Source organism: Muscardinus avellanarius (genome assembly GCF_963383645.1).
Source record: "Muscardinus avellanarius genome assembly, chromosome: 8".
NCBI lineage: Eukaryota > Metazoa > Chordata > Mammalia > Rodentia > Gliridae > Muscardinus > Muscardinus avellanarius.
In genome coordinates, this window is record NC_137794.1 from 61,227,295 (window position 1) to 61,243,858 (window position 16,564).

Sequence of the window (16,564 nt, forward strand, 5' to 3'; positions counted from 1 at the left end):
AGGCATTCTACCTCTGAGCTCTACCCCTACCTTTATTTTATTCCTGCTAGGTTGATGGGAGTATCACTATTTGCTGAGGCTGTCCTCGAACCTGAGATCCTGCTGTCTCAGCCTCCCAAGTATTGGGATCACAGGTGTAGATGAATGATTCGAGTCAAAGATTATTTTCCTTGTTTCCCTTTGAACACACCCTAAGAGCTTCCTTCTCTCAGTCTCTGAAGAAGTGAACATGACTTCTCATATATCATAAAATGGTGCCGGGCGTGGTGGTGCACGCTTGTAATTCCAGCATTCAGGTTGCTGAGACCAGAGGATCGCGGTTCCGACAGCCTCAGCTACTTAGTGAGGCCCTCTGCAACTTAGTGAGACCCGGTTTCAAAATAAAGAAAAAAAAAAAATAGGGCAGGAGATGTAGATTGGAGGTCAAATGGCCCTGGGTTCCATTTTCAGACCTGCAAAAAAAAAAAAAAAAAAAAAAAAAGTTTTCTCCATAGCTTTCTTCCAGATAAGCTATGACTGTTGACTGAAGGTCCTCTCCTGCTCTAAGGGACTGTGATTGTCAGTGGGATTGTGAGTGCAGCCCAGAGGTAAAATGACCCTGGGTTCCATCTCTAGGACCACACACACACAAAAAAAAGCTAGATATTGATTTTCCATGAAGATAAAGCATCTCTCGAGAAGAATAAAAAAAAAAAAAGTTTTCTTTCTACCAAGAGAAAGAAATAAGGAATATGTATCAAGGACCAACATTCCTTTACTGGGAGAGGCCTACAGGCCAGCATTGGGAGCCCGAGGGCAGGAGGCAGCTGTGGGAGCTGGACCTCCACCACTGCTGGGCCTCTCCCTGGTGATACCTCCTATTTAGGCCACCTTCAGAAGTCTGTAATCTCACAGTGGAAAAGCAGGACCCATTGTGAAAGAAAAAGGCAATGTGAGAAGAGATCTGGACTAAGGTAGGAAGTGAGAAAGGAGTAAGTGATTATCTTGTTAGAGTGCTCTGAGGTTTTCCACACAGGCAAGCAGGCTTCCTGACACCACCCCAGCCCAAGGTGCTTTGTGTTCTAAAAAGAAAGTGAAGCAGGACATGGTGGTGCATGCTTGTAATCCCAGCTTTCCGGAGGCTAAGACAAGAAGACTGTGCAGGTTTGAAGCCAGCCTCAGCTACTTAGGTGAGAGCCTGTGCCGCTCAGTGAGACCCTGTTTTAAAATAAAAAATAAAAAAATAAAGAATAAAAAAAATTGGGCTGGGGTGTTGCTCAGAGGTAGAATGCCCCTGTGTTCCATCCCCAGTACTGCAAAAAAAAAAAAAAAAAAAAAAAAAGAAAGAGCCAGGAGTGGCAGTGCATGCTGATAATCCCAGTACTTGGGACTTGGGAGGCTGAGACAGGATGATCACAGGTTTGCCAGATTCAGCTACTTAATGAGACCCTGTTTCAAAATTTAAGAATAAGTGGGTGTGGTGGCGAACACTTGTAATCCCAGCATTTGGGAGGCTGAGACAGGAGGATCCTGGCTCACAGACAGCCTCAGCTACTTAGTGAGGCTCTGTTTCAAAATAAAGAATAGCGCTGGGGGTATAGCTTGGAGGTAGAATGCCACTGGGTTTAATTCCCACTTACAACACACATACAAAAAGAGAATTATTAACTTAATTGTTTAGTACTGGAGGAACAATACCCCCAGCCCTTCTTATTTTATGTTTTGAAACAGGGTCTTCCTGGGTTGCTGAGTTCTCAATAAGTTGCTGACACTGGTCTCAAATCTGTGATCTTCCTCTCAGTCTCACAAGTACTGAGATTACAGGCATGCAGCACCATGCCCAGCAGCTAATTATGAATAATAATGGATTATGCTAGTTATTTAAAAAATGACCATGTCCTGACAATATTCAGTTACACCACACAGATTAACAATGAATCAGCTTAACTCATTACTGACCTTTATGGTATGGTTGTGTCCTCTAGACCAGGAGTCAGTACTTAACAGATTCCAGAGATAAAAACTGGTGCTTCTGTGGATCAGAAAGGTAACCATAATGCTGGGAGGTTAAAGAGAGCAGGGCGGGGAAAGGAAGAGGACAGAGGACTGGGCCAGCCCTCAAGAGAAAAGAAGACCCATAGCTTAGAGGCAGTTGCCATTTTAGACACCTCCATTCCCCAAAGTTTCACTGAGGCACCTGGAGAAAGTTTCCAACTTGGTGGAAACAGGGCAGGTGCAGGAAGCTGTGACACGAAAAGACAGTTGCCTTCCCTGAGTGCACGCATGTGAGGGGTACGGTAAATCCCACCAGGTGGAAAACTTGCGGCCATTTTCCATGTCTGAAAACAAACCGTTCCAATCCCTTTCTCTGGAATGTATCCCTTTATCTCTGTCTTCTCTTAAGCTGTACCTCTCTTCCCTAATAAACCTCTTTTGTTCCGCGATTTGTGCTTCCCATTTGAAATATTTCTTTTGGGAAGCAAGGATTGAAAACAGGAGCTTATCACCCTATCATATTTATCATCCCTTAACAATAATATTTTTTTTTGTGTTACTGGGGGTGGAACCCAGGGGCTTTCTACCTCCGGGCTATACCCCCAGCCCTATTTTATAATTTATTTGGAAATAGGGTCTCATTAAGTGGCTGAGAGCCTCACTCAGTAGCTGAGGCTGGCTTCGAACCTGTGTGATCCTCCTGTCTCAGCCTCCCGAGCGCTGGGATTACAAGCGTGCGCCACCACGCCCGGCTCTAACAATAATATTTCAAAGTGGGAAGACAAATGAAGATTGAGAGAATCTTACAAAACTGTAGACATGTGGTGGCGCATGGCTTTGTTTATTTATTTATTTTTTGCGGTACTGGGGATGGAAACCAGGAGCATTCTACCTCGGAGCTACAACCCCAGCCCACTTATTAATTTTTGAAACAGGGTCTCACTAAGTAGGTGAATCTGGCCGCAAATCTGTGATCCTCCTGTCTCAGCCTAAGTCCCAAGTACTAGCACTATACACGTGGCAACTCCTGGCTCACTTTCTTTTTAGAACACAAAGCGCCATGGGCTGGAGTGGAGTCAGGCAGTGCCTGCCCAGCCTGTGTGGGCCTGTCTCAGCCTCCCAAGTACAGGAAATAAAATCATGTGTCAGCCGGGCATGGTGGCGCATGCTTGTAATCCCCGCGCTTGGGAGGCTGAGACAGGAGGATCACACAGATTCAAAGCCAGCCTCAGCTACTTACTGAGGCTCTCAGCAATTTAGTGAGACCCTGTTTCCAAATAAAATATAAAATAGGTCTGGGAGTATAGCCCGGAGGTAGAAAACCCCTGGGTTCTACCCCCAGGACCACGGGGGGGGGGGGGGGGGGGAGCATGTGTCAGCTGGGCGTGGTAGCGTACATTTGTAATCCCTGCATTTGGGAAGCTGAGACAGGAAGATCGCAGGTTTGAGGTCAGCCTCAGCAAGTAGTGAGACACTCATCAAATTAGTGAGACCCTGTTTCCAAACAAAAATAAAATAGGGCTGGGGGTGTAGCTTGAAAGTAGAATGCCTCTGGAGCCGGGCTAGGTGGCTCATACTTGTAATCCCAGCATTGGGGAGGCTGAGACAGGAGGATTGCGGTTCGCAGACAGCGAACCTATAAGTTTGTAAGTATATCCGTCATGAATAAAAAAGTTACAAACAGGAGAGAATGAGACTGTGAGCCAAGCAATGTCCCTAGTCATTGTTTTTAGGTGTGACTGGATAGCTATATTATGTAAATACAAAACCTTGAAGACTATTTAGTGATACTGAAATGGGAAACATGGTGTTTCCTTAAGATGAAAGGGAGTTTCTTGAGAAGAAACTAGGTGTTTCCTTACCGGATTCTTGTCTGCGGTGAGCGCAGAATGACACCCGCAGACCGCAGGAAGGGGAGTAAAAGGTTTATTGGAAGTAACAGGGAATAGGAAAAAGTGGCCGAACACCCCTAAGGGCTATCGGGGCTCTGGTGTCCAGTAGCTCCCTTCAGGTCACTACCCGAGTGTAGCCCAGGCCAAGTGCCTTCAATTGCAAGCTGCTTTCTCCCAAAGTCCACGCGATCTGCCAGAAAAGAAGTGCAGGTCACCCCTAGGGGCCCTGGTCGGCCTTGATGTCCAGCGGAGGCCTTCGGGTAGTGACCTTTAATTGTACTCCACCTTCTCTCAAAGCTAACATGACCTGCAAGAGAGAGAAGCTCCCCAACAGGGAGGGGTTCCCAGAGTGGGTAACGGTCCTGGTGACTGGTCTAGGGGTTTATATATCTCTGCATGTCCTCTGTTACTTGGAGTCTGGGAGGCAGTTCTTAAAATTTGCATAGGGTATTTGCATGTCCTTGAGGGGCCTCCTTTTAGTAGAGGTATCAGACTTGCTCCAGGGATGTCTCCTGGGTTTGTTGATTAGTAATCAGATGGTTTTGTGAAGCTTTGGTCATTCTTATCTCTGAACCTTGGTAGAGCTGGGCTCTTTTTAGGAGCCTTGGAAGTTAATTAGTATTCATTGCCCCTCAGGAAATTAAGTTTTTCTACTGAGGCCTCTTCCCTATCTGCCTACTTCCTTTCTACCTCCTCAATACCAGCAGGTAAAATTTACAATAAAGCTAAATGTGGTTAATGATGGTCGTAATCCTGGTCTTTTTATCTTCTTTCAATGGTAGTGGTAGGCTAAATAGGAGGATCTCAGATTTGAAGCCAGCCTCAGCAACAAATGAAATCTTATTTGTAAACAAAAAGTAAAATAGCACCTGGATGTTGTGGCACAACCTAGTAATCACAGCACTTGGGAGGGTGAGACTGGAAGATGGCAGGTCCAAGGACAGCCTCAGAAAGTAATGAAACTCTTATCAATTTAGCAAGACCCTGTTTCAAAATAAAACAGAGCCTGGTGTGGTGGCTCACGCTTGTAATCCCAGCATTTGGGAGGCTTAAACCAGAAGATCACTGTTCAGTGGCAGCCTCAGATAGTACTTAGTGAGGTCCTTTGCAACTCAGTGAGACTCTGTTTCAAAATAAAGAATACAAAATAAAGCTGGGTGTCTTGGTGTATGCTTGTAATCCCAGCATTCGGGAGACTCAGACAGGAGGATCTTGGTTCACAGACAGCCTCAACTACTTAGTGTAGGGGTGCTGGAAAGCAGGCTGGAAGAAGTGCTTTCCCCCCTATATGAGAAGTTAACTAGAGAAGTCTTCTCCCATATTAGGATTAGAAATAGGAAAGGAGAACTAGAAATAGGAAAGGAGAACTAGACCTTTATCTAAAGACAGAGCTTAAAAGAGGAGAACTAGGCCTTTCTCTAAAGATAGATCTACATGATTGGATAAGCTAACTAAGATAGGAGGAGTCGACCTTGATGGAGGGAGACACCTTGCCACATCTTATTGGGGGAGGTACCTTACAGGGTTAAGGGGAGGTACCTTACAGGGACGTTCACTACGTCAGAGTCACGCAAACAAGATGGAGGTCATGGATATAAAAGGCTGAGTCCACGTGTAATTCCTTTGGTGTATTCATTTCGAGTCACCCCCTCATGCCATTTTGGTATGGGGCTGTATTTCTATTTTCTGTTTTTCTATCTTTCTAATAAACTTATTTAAATCTTCAGCAACTGTCCAAGCTATGCATATTTATTTTTAGTTTAGGACAAGAACCCACGGTTTTTCTGTTTGGGGTCGTTTTGGGTTTTGTTATGGGTTGGGGGTAAGTATGTCCGGAGCCCTAGCAGGGGTTCCCAGGGAACGGCTTCCCCAAACCATATTCTCCCAATCTGCAACAATGGTGATGCATGCTTGTAATCCCAGCATTTGGGAGGCTGAGACAGGAGGATTACGATTCACAGGCAGCCTCAGCTACTTAGTGAGGCCCTTTGGAATTTGGTGAGACCCTGCTTCAAAATAAAAATTAAATATTGGGCTGGGGGTGTAGCTCTGAGAATGCTCATGCGTAAATCCCCAGTACCACAGAAAACAAACAAACAAACAAACAAACAAAAAAAAAAAACAACCAGGTTTGGTGGGGCAGGTTTTGGGGAAATAGTTCCATACCTTAGATTGGCTCTAGGGTATGAGTAAGAAAGAGGAAGGTGGTCAGAGGAGCGGGTGGAATCCCAGTGGGTGGGTCACAAACCCTCAGGGTGGGTCACACCCTGAAAAATGCAGTTGTGATGCCTAGTGCAGGCGGAAGCTGTGATCTCTAAGACGCCATTTCTGGAGAGCAATGCCAGCGGGATGCCTTATGTTTGTTCAACAAGTATTCTTTGAGTACCCAAAGTACCAGCACTGGATTAGATGGTGGGCCCTGGCAGTGAACCGACTTGTAAAATATAGGACCTCTTAGGCTGTATAAGGTTTGTTGGTAAAGCTGTGTGTGAGCTGGGCCTGGTGGCGCACGCTTGTAATCCCAGCATTTGGGAGGCTGAGACCGGAGAATCGCAGTTTGCGGACAGACACTGCTACTACTTAGTGAGACCCTGTTTCAAAATAAAGAATAAAAAACAGGGCAGAGGGTGTAGCTAGAAGGTTGAATGACCCTGGGTTCTATCCCCTGTATCACACACACACACAGACACAAAATTTAAAAGGGGGCCTGGGAATGCAGCTCAGTGGTAGAGAGCCCCCTGGGTTCGATTCTCGGTACTGCAAATGATAATGATGATTACAAATAAAATAGAACTGGAAGAATAAACAGGGAAAAGTGAGGGACGTTAAGTACAGGGAGGATTGAGTACAGGTAGGCCCGACCACACACAGAGCTAGCAGAGGAGAGACGAAGACTCAGAACAGGGACTCGGAGCCTGGCATGGACACACTCCTAATCCCAGCATTCAGGAGGCTGAGTGAGACAGGAGGATTGCAGTTTGTGGTCAGCCTCAGCTACTACTTAGTGAGGCCCTTTGCAACTCAGTGAGACCCTGTTTCAAAAAATAAAGAGCTGGGTGTGGTGGTGCACTGGGAGGCTGAGACAGGAGGATCACACAGGTTCGAAGCCAGCCTCAGCTGCTTAATGAGGCTCTCAGTAACTTAGTGAGACTCTGTTTCCAAATAAAATATAAAATAGGTCTGGGAGTATAGTTCGTGGGTAGAAAGCCTCTGGGTTCTACCCCCAGTACCACACACACAAAAAAAATAAAATAAAAAATAAAGAACAAGCCGGGCGTGGTGGCACACTCTTGTAATCCCAGCGCTTGGGAGGCTGAGACAGGACTATCCCACAGGTTCAAAGCAAGCCTCAGCTACTTAGTGAGGCTCTCGGCAACTTAGTGAGACCCTGTTTCCAAATAAAGTATAAAATAGGTCTGGGATTATAGCCCTGAGGTGGAAAAACCCCTTGGTTCCATCCCCAGTACCAAAAAAAAAAAAAAAAAAAAAAAAAGAATATAAAAACTGGTCTGGGAGTATAGTATAGTATAGCCTGGGGATAGAAAAGCCCCTGGGTTCTATTCCGAGTACTGAAAAAAAAAAAAAAAAAAAAAAAAGAATAGGGACTTGGAGCCTATTGGGTGTGGTAGTGAAAGCTTGTAATCCCAGCATTTGGGAGGCTGAGGCAGGAGCATCATGGTTTGCAGACAGCCTCAGCTACTTAGTGAGGCCCTTTGCAACTAGTGAGACTCTGTTTCAAAATAAAAAATAAAAAATAGGGCTGGGGGTGTAGCTCAGAGGTAGAATGCCCCTGCGTTCCACCCCCAGTATCAAAGGAAAAAAAAAAAAAAAGAGGGACTTGGAGGAGCTGGCAGGCAAGAGGCTTGAGGTCCTTGGGAAGGAGTGGCCTTACCCTTTGGAAAGAGGAGTTACCTGAAAAGGCATGTGTAAATGGTGGATGACACTTGTCCCCAGAATGTCTGTGCAGGGGTCTTGGGGGGATGTTGGTGGTGGAGGAAACTAAGGGTGATTAGGGTCTTTAGCAGAGCACCTAGTCCTGGGAACCCTCAATAATGCATCCTTTATTATGCTTACTACCAAAAAACTGGTGAGGAGCAGAGTCCAGTGATGGACTGAAGTGACTTTTTTTTTTTTTTTTGGTGGTACTGGGGGTGGAACCCAGGGGCTTTTCTACCTCTGGGCTACACTCCCAGACCTATTTTTTAATATTTTACTTGGAAACAGGGTCTCACTAAGTTGCAAAGGGCCTCACTAAGTAACTATGGCTGGCTTCAAACCTGAATGATCCTCTCTCAATCTCCCAAGTGCTGGGATTACAAGTGTGCGCCACCATGCCTGGCTCCTAAGTGATGTTTGGAAGAGCCAACTCTTTATGTTTGGGGAGCAGGTGGAGAAAAGCAGGGTGTGGTCACAATGAATGGAATGATTTCTTTCTTTTTTTTTTTGGTGGTACTGGGGTTCCTGGAAGCCCTTCTATCTCCGGGCTACACTCCCAGACTTATTATTATTTTTTAAAAAATATTTTTATTTGAGCCGGGTGTAGTGGCACATGCTTGTAATCCCTGTGCTTGGGAGGCTGAGACAGGAGGATCGCGAAGGTTCGAAGCCAGCCTCAGCTAGTGAGGCTCTCAGCAACTTAGTGAAATCCTGTTTCCAAATAAAATATAAAATGGGTCTGGGAGTACAGTCCGGAGGTAGAAAGCCTCTGGGTTCCATCCCCAGTACCACAAAAAAAAAAAAAAAAAAAAAAAAAAAAATTTATTTGGAAACAGGGTCTCTTAAGCCAGCGCTGCTTGCTTTGAACCTGCTCGATCCTCCTGTCTCCGCCTCCCAATCAAGGTGCGCCACCATGCCTGGCATGATTTCTTCTTTGTAGCAAGAAACTTGGGACGGGGAGGCCTGAAGTGGGGTAGAGAGGGTCATTAATTCTCCCTACTCATTTTCTTCCCTCGCCATATTCAGGCAGTAGGCTGAAAAGTATGATTTAGGAAGATCTTGGTGCCTCAAATTTCTCCTTAGAGATATCTGAAATTAAAAGAACTTGTTATAAGCTGATACATAGGTATCTCTGAGGAAGGGACACGGAGAAAGGATATTCATTTTTCATATTTAGAGTGAGTTTGTCAACATGTTAGGTTTTATAAAAACTTTCCAAGAGGGAGGTGACACATTCCTGGAATTTCAATGACCGGGCAGGCTGAGGCAGGAGAATCATGGGTTCGATGCCAGCCCGGGCAACTTAGTGAGACCCTGTCTCAAAATTAAAAAAAAAAAAAAAAAAATTAGCTGGGCTGGGCATGTTGGTACACTCTTGCAATCCCAGCATTTGGGAGGCTGAGACAGGAGGATATGGGTTCACAGGCAGCCCATATCCTCACAGCTATTTGGTGAGGCCCTCTGCAACTTAGTGAGACCCTGTTTCAAAAAATAAAGAATATGGTGGCACACGTTTGTAATCCCAGCATTTGGGAGGCTGAGTCTGGAGGATCGCGGTTCGCGGACAGCCTCAGCTACTTAGTGAGGCCCTCTGCAACTCAGTGAGACCCGGTTTCAAAATAAAGAATAAAAAGTAGGGCTGGAGGTGTAGCTTGGAGGTTGAATCCCTTTGGGTTTCACCCCCAGACCCGCCAAAAAAACCCCACAAAAAACAAAATATAGAATAAAAAAGAATTTGGGCAGGGGGTGTAGCTCGGAGGTCAAATGCCTCTGGGTTCCATCCCCAGACCCGTTAAAAAAATAATAAAAAATAAGGCTGGGGGTGTAGCTCAGAGGTAGAATGTCCCGTTCCATCCCCCAGTACTAGGACAAAAAATAAAGAAAGAAAGAAAGAAAGAAAGAAAGAAAGAAAAAAGAAAAAAGCAGCTTGCTATTAACTTTTCTGTTCCTCAAAGACTCTCTTGGTCTTTTGCCTTCCCTCTTCCCTGAATCTCATGTGACACCTTAGCTATTTATTTATTTTTGTGGTGCCTGGGATTGAACCTCTAAGCTATGCCCCCAACTATATTTTATATTTTATTTGGAAACAAAGTCTCAGGAAGTTGTTGACAGCCTAAGTTGCTGAGGCTGGCTTTGAAGCTGTGATCCTCTTGTCTCAGCCTCCCAAGCACTGGGATCACAGGTGTGTGCCAACACACATGCCTTTCTGTCTAAATAGCAAAGATGGAACTGGGTGTGGTAGTAGATGCCTGTAATTCCAGTACTTGAGATGCTGAAACAGGAGGATCGCAGGTTAGAAGCCAGTCTCAGCAGTTTCATAAAGATGTCAGCAACTTAGTGGAAAACAGATTTTCCAGGTAAAAAATAAAATAGGAGCTGGGCGTGGTGGCGCACGCTTGCAATCCCAGCATTTGGTAGGCTGAGACAGGAGGATCTGGGTTTGAGGACAGCCTCAGCTACTTATTTCAAAATAAAGAATAAAAAATAGGACTGGGGGTGTTGCTCCGAGGTAGAATGCCCCTGGGTTCAATCCCCAGCAACACACACACAGTAGAAATGGTAAACTTTTATTTTTTGTGGAATTGGGGATTGAACCCAGGGGTATTCTACCTCTGAGCTATACCCTCAGCACCGTTTTATTTCTTATTTGGAAAGAGGATCTCACTGAGGTGCAGAGGAATTAAGTTGCTGCAGCTGTCAAAACTGTGATCCTCCTGTCTTCCAAGTATTGGGGTCACAGGCACGCACCACCACACCTAGCGGTACAGTAAACTTTATTTTTAATTATTTTGGTACTTTAGATTGACCTAGAGGCATTCTACCTCCAAGCTACATCCTCAGCCTAATTTTAGTTCTTATTTGGAAACAGGGTCTCACTAGGCTGCTGAGAGCCTAGACAAGGCTGGCTTTGTACCTGAGATTCTTCTGTCTCAACCTCCCAAGTACTGGGATTATGAAGCATGAGCCACCGCACCTGGCTAGGGTAAACTTTTAGATAAAACAAACCTGGAAGAGACATCATACATACATTATCTCATTTAATCTAATTTTACAGTTGAGGAAATTGAGGCCCTGAGAGGAAACTGCCTTTCTCAAGGTCATAAAGCAAATCAGATCTATGGCACAATTAGAAGAGCCCCAGGATCCTGCCCTGTGACCCGCAGGGCCTGTCTGCCTAGCTCTGCAGCACAAAGGCAGGACTCCTCCTCAGCAGAAGTTAATGATTAAAGCCAGGTCTGATCTAAAGCATTTTGGTCTTAGTTACTAATTAAGCCCATTTCAGTGAGAAAAGACATTTCAAACAGAAGGGTGTAGTGCTCTACTGGAAATCTACAGGCTTACAGTTTGTAACAGTAAAAGCTGTGCAATTTACAACATTTCAAGTTCACTTAAAATATTTCATAAAACAATATCTTAACCACTGTAGCTTTACAATTTCTCTTCAGTGAGCACCACAGGCTGGGCCCTGATAAAACTTTTTTTTTTGGGGGGGGGAGTAATCAAAGTAACTTTCCTTAGTGTTTGAGTGAAGTAGGTAATGAAATCTGTTTGCTGTGTTCGCTGTCTCTAGATAGGGCTGTAATTACACCACATAAGGAAGAAAGGTAGCTGAGTTCCAATCTAGATCATTTATGTAAACTCAGCCTTCTTGTCAACGGCCTTCTCATATTGCAAACGTGCAAACCGCAAAAATCATCTCCTGTGAACCGCACAGAGCCAGGTCCGGTTGCAGGCCCATGAGACTGCAGTTCTTTCTGTATTGGATGTCTGTGTCCAAGACCAAAATCTAACATTCTGAGGTTAAAACTCTCACCAATGAATTCCCCTGAAAAACAGTATTTCGGAAATTTGTAAAAATTAAAGGTATTCTCTAAACCAAAGTACTAAAAACAAATACATTTCACTTGAGGAAAAGCTCCTTTTTCATAAAAAAAAAAAAAAAAGTTTGGCTCTTTGAAATGTGTTTGGAAAAAGATTCATCTTCAAGAAAGAAAATCAGGCAATTCCTAATATATCAAGTTAGCATCCGATAACGTTTTAATCTTCTACTTTAAATATTTGGCAACTTCAAAGCAATTTCTTGTCCCAATCCCCAAACCTTAACAAAAACCATGATGCACAAAGTATGTTCCTATTGTATCTATAAATACAGAGATTTGCGAGATGACAAAGAAAGCATGTTTTCTCTGAATTCATGGAACTCTTTGTTTTGACAGACAGGTCTGTGGTGTCTGATGCGACAGTCCTCCCTGGCTGGTGTCCAGACTGTTTCTCTTGACACCTGCAGCTTCCAGTGTGCTCTGTCCTCTGGAGAAGGAAAACCACAGGCCACCGCCCTGGCGCCATCCCTGGCTCGGTCCAATCAATAAGGACTCATTTCCTGTCCATTCGCTGAGGTCACAGGAGCGAATCTCATTAATTATTTCTGCTGCTGCAGCCTCAAGTGTGCTTCTGGCGTGACAAGTGAAAACTGCTTGACCTTTTTTTCTTCTAATTTTGTTTGTAGCAGTTCCAAAAAGAAAGCGGTATTCATTTTGCAGTGAGATAAAAGGAAGAAAAAAAAAAAGGTGTATGCTTTTAAAGTCATGAACACATTTAGATATTTCATCATACAAGCCCCCCCAATCACCTCCTTCCCTGGGTTCTTCAGCTAAGGAACAATAGTGTCTTTTTAATCTGGTGTCATGAAAATCTGGTCACAGCAAACACGATGTTTTCCAAAGCTGATCTGGCCTCAGAGGGGGGGAAGCTCTCCAGGGCCTCTAGTGCCTTGTTTCCATGGTAACGACACAGGTCAATAGCTGAAGTCACACCTTTGCCAGCTTTGATTGTTTCTCTCAACTGTTAAAAAAACAAATGCACAGTGAAAGTCAGTTTTTAGGGTGTTCAGTAAGGCCCACAATTAAGTTGGGGGAGAGGTAGAAAAGAAAAGGGGGGAGAAACCGTGCAAATTCAGGATTCCTGCCATGTTATTCTGAGGAACGAGGACATCATTCCCCAGTGATCTAGAGGCTCACACTCCCTGAGGCTGGCTGCTCCCGGTGCACAACAGGCTCCAGTCAGCCTCATCGCACTCCTCCCCGCTCCCTCCCTCCATCTTGAGATGTGCCAGCGGGCGGGCTGGGGCTGGTGGTGGGGAAGGTGGAGGGCATTTCCATCTCTGGCATTTTGAATTCGCAGCCGGATATTCTTGTGTGAGGAAGCCTCACCAACACCTCTGTTCATATCTTTTTTTTTTTTAACACCATATGTTGACACAATAATCCATATGAAAATTTAAGAAGGACACGTTGTTATTAGACCCAGATGGGACACAGTTAAAAGGAAAAGACTTGGAAAGGATAAACCAAGTAAAGGATAATATCAATTCTTGCTGACAAATGAAGTCGACAGTCTCTAATCACAGGAAAGGACCCGTCAAGTGGTTATGCATTAGCTCTGGGACTCAGTTATTTGGTTGGCCGGCCTTCCCTTGCCCTGGTTCATCTTCTCCTCGGCAAATGCCTTCAGTGTCTGCCTTGTTCCCCAGGCCAGGGTGCCCCTACTCTACATACATGGCTGTGCCCCAAGGTAGTCCAGGGCCCCCCAGGGACTGCATGGGGCCAGGTGACAATTCTAGTCCGTGAGTCGAGGACGTGCTTGTCCTGCTGTGAGTCCCTGCAGGGCTTTCTCTCTGGCACGTGGAGGGGTTCCTCAGCCTGGATCCCCGAGCACCTGCAATGAGCATGAGGTGCCTCCTTGCCTGCGACAGACATGTAGTTGGACAAGAGGCCCAAATTTGCTGTCTTAAACCAATGAAACAATAAGATCATTTGTGGCCATTTTCACTGATCTAGTCAATAAATCCCTGTGGTTCCGTCTCCCCTGGAGCTCTAGGATTTGTGCTCCAGGGTCTCCTCCCATCACCATTACATTAGTTCAGGCCCTTAGCATCCCTTGCCTGGGTTTCCTTTTGTAATCACCTCCTAAAGACTCTTCCTACCACCAGTTCTGCATGCCTGGACTCCATCTGCCACCCACACTGCAGAGATCTTGATAAAATACAAATACAATCTTGCTTAAAACCCTCCACTGCTTCCCAGCAGCCTTAAGAGAAAGGTCCAAGCTCTTTCAGGAGGCAGTGAAGTCCCTTCCCCAGCCAGCTCTAGCCCAGCTTCAACCCCCCCTCTTTGTTATGTATATAAGGAAACTGACCAACTGGCTCCTTTGGGAGTGTTCTCCTCCAACCCCCAGAAACCCCCCAAATTCTCCCAGCTTGGAGGGTAATACTCAGCGGGGAGGATCGCACTCCTGGGCTAGGTGATTCTTTGGGCTCCCAGAGTACCACATGGAGGATGTGTGGCATCATTACACAGTATTGTATTTTAATCTTCCTCTTATCTACCTCTTTATGAGACTTTCAGCTACTTACTACATAATGTATGAAACAAGACCAAATAGAAAACCATGCTGGTTCATTCCTCTAATTATACAGGCAAGAGGACAGAGATCCAGAAAAGCTCTGCAACTCAAGCTCACGGATGGAGAGTGGCAAAGCTGAACCCAGAAATACTCAGCCCGAGCTTCAGCCCTGCAGCAGGCACATTGCACTAGTCCTCTGGGACTAGACCAGCCTAGCATGGGCCGGCTTCCTGCCAACCACTGAACGCATGAAGGCACTAACACGAGCTGGTGGCAGAGGAGTCAGTTCAAACCTCTGCTCCAGCTCTGTCATCTCAGGGAAGCCACGGAACTGCTCTCAATTCTTTTTTTTTTTTTTTTTTTTTTTGGTGGTACTGGGAATTGAAACCAGAGGCATTCTAACTTTGAGCTATACCCCCAGCCAAATTTTATCTTACTTGAAAACAGGGTCTTGCTAGGTTGATAAGAGTCTCACTACTAGCTGAGGTTGGCCACGAACCTAGGATCCTCCTGTCTCAGCCTCCCAAGTACTGGGATTATGAGGGCGTGCCATTATTACCAGCTAACTGCTCTCAGATCTAATTTGAGGATAATATCAGTACTTTGTAGGGGGACTACATGAAATAATAGAGAGTGTTTGAGAGTGTCTACATTGCCACAGATAAGCCGGGCTGGACGCTTGTAATCCCAGCATTTCAGAGGCTCAGACGGGAGGATTGTGCAGATTCAAAGCCAGCCTCAGCTACTTAGTGAAGCCCTTTGCAACTCAGTGAGACCCTGTTTCCAAATAAAGAATAAAAAATAGGGCTGGGGGTGTCGCTCGGAGGTAGAATGCCTCTGGGTTCCATCCCCAGTACAAAAAAAAAAAAAAGCCACAGATGCTCAGATGACTTAGTTCTCCCTCCAAGGCCTTAGATGTCACCAAGAAAGCCATTCCATCCACTCAGATCAAATTTATTTTGGCTTGCTATACAATAACCTCTAAGGTAACTGGGCTTAGCTGTGCATGGTGCCCACACCCGTGATACCAGTACTTGGGAGGCTGAGACTGGAGGCTTGCAGGTTCTAGGCAAGCCTGAGCAACTTAGTGAGACCCTGTTTCAAAATTAAAAAATAAAGAGGGATGGGGTGTGCACTTGTGTGTGTAGGTCACAGACAGAACATCCCTGAGTTCAATACCCAGTAAAACACACATACACACACACATTATAACTGGACTTAAATCAGAGCAACCCTAAACAGATAGAACACAGAACACACACACACACACACTCTCTCTCTCTCTCTCACACACACACACACACTCTCTCTCTCTCTCTCTCTCTCTCTCTCTCTCTCTCTCTCTCTCGTGGTACTGGGGTGGAACCCAGGGGCTTCTATGTCTGGGCTACACCCTCAGCTCTATTTTATAATTTATTTGTTAACAGGGTCTCACTAAGTTGCTGAGAGCCTCACTAAGTAGCTGAGGCTGGCTTCAAACCTGCAAGATCCTCCTGTCTCAGCCTCCCAAGCACTGGGATTACAAGCGTGCGCCACCACGCCTGGCTTCTATTATTTTTCTTTAATCTCCCCAAATCTAAATTGAATGAGCAGAGCCAGGTGTGGTGGCACACACTTGTAATTCCAGTACTTGGGAGATTGAGACAGGAGGATCACAGACTGCAGACAGCCTATGCTACTTAGTGAGGCCCTGTGCAACTCAGTGAGACTCTTTTTCAAAAAATAAAGAATAAAAACTAGGGCTGGGGGTGTCGCTCGGAGGTAGAATGCCCCTGTATTCCATCCCCAGTACCACACACACAGACAAAAAGTCATTTTTCTAAATGGGATGAGCAAACATTCTCTTCCTACTCTAGTTTCTAGGTTAGTATTTGCAAGCAGGTGGATATCTGCATGACCAGATTGGATGCTCGATTTACAAGTTCTAATTGAGCACCTACTCTTTGTAAAGTGTGGAAAGACCTTTCTCTGCTTTATGATCAGGAGCTAATTAAGGGCAAACTGTGAAATGCAGCAAACCAAGGTACAAATAGAGGACTGTAACTGTTGAGAAGCACAAGAGATCAACTTTAACTGGAAGAGATTCCAGAAAGCCTTGCAGAGCACAGCGAGGTCCTGTTGAAACAGATTTCCTTAGAAATGAAGGACAGCTTCCTCATACCGAGAAATGAAACTCCAACTGGTTTGAGCTCCGGAGCTTCTTTTTCTGCTGTTTTCTCGCACTGTGAGTAAAGGCGGAGGGCCATCCCCTTGGCCTGACAGGTTCCCAGGTGCCCAGGTCGGAGGTGTATTTCTGCCGTTTGCCCATTTTGCTGTCTCTTCTTCTAAAAGCTTTCTTTACACCCTTGTATCCTCTGAGG

The 16,564-nt window shown here is 45.3% G+C and overlaps 1 protein-coding gene across 1 annotated transcript in view; it reads right to left on the bottom strand.

Moving 5' to 3' along the window:
* Positions 1-12,485: 12,485 nt before the first annotated feature.
* The window catches only part of PDSS2 (decaprenyl diphosphate synthase subunit 2), a gene marked incomplete at both ends in the record, with an annotated part of 286,459 nt that continues 282,380 nt past the window's right edge, over positions 12,486-16,564 (bottom strand). The window contains one exon of the mRNA XM_080700610.1: positions 12,486-12,644. Coding sequence (XP_080556736.1) covers positions 12,486-12,644 — 159 coding nt within the window. The remainder of the gene's footprint in view (positions 12,645-16,564) is intronic.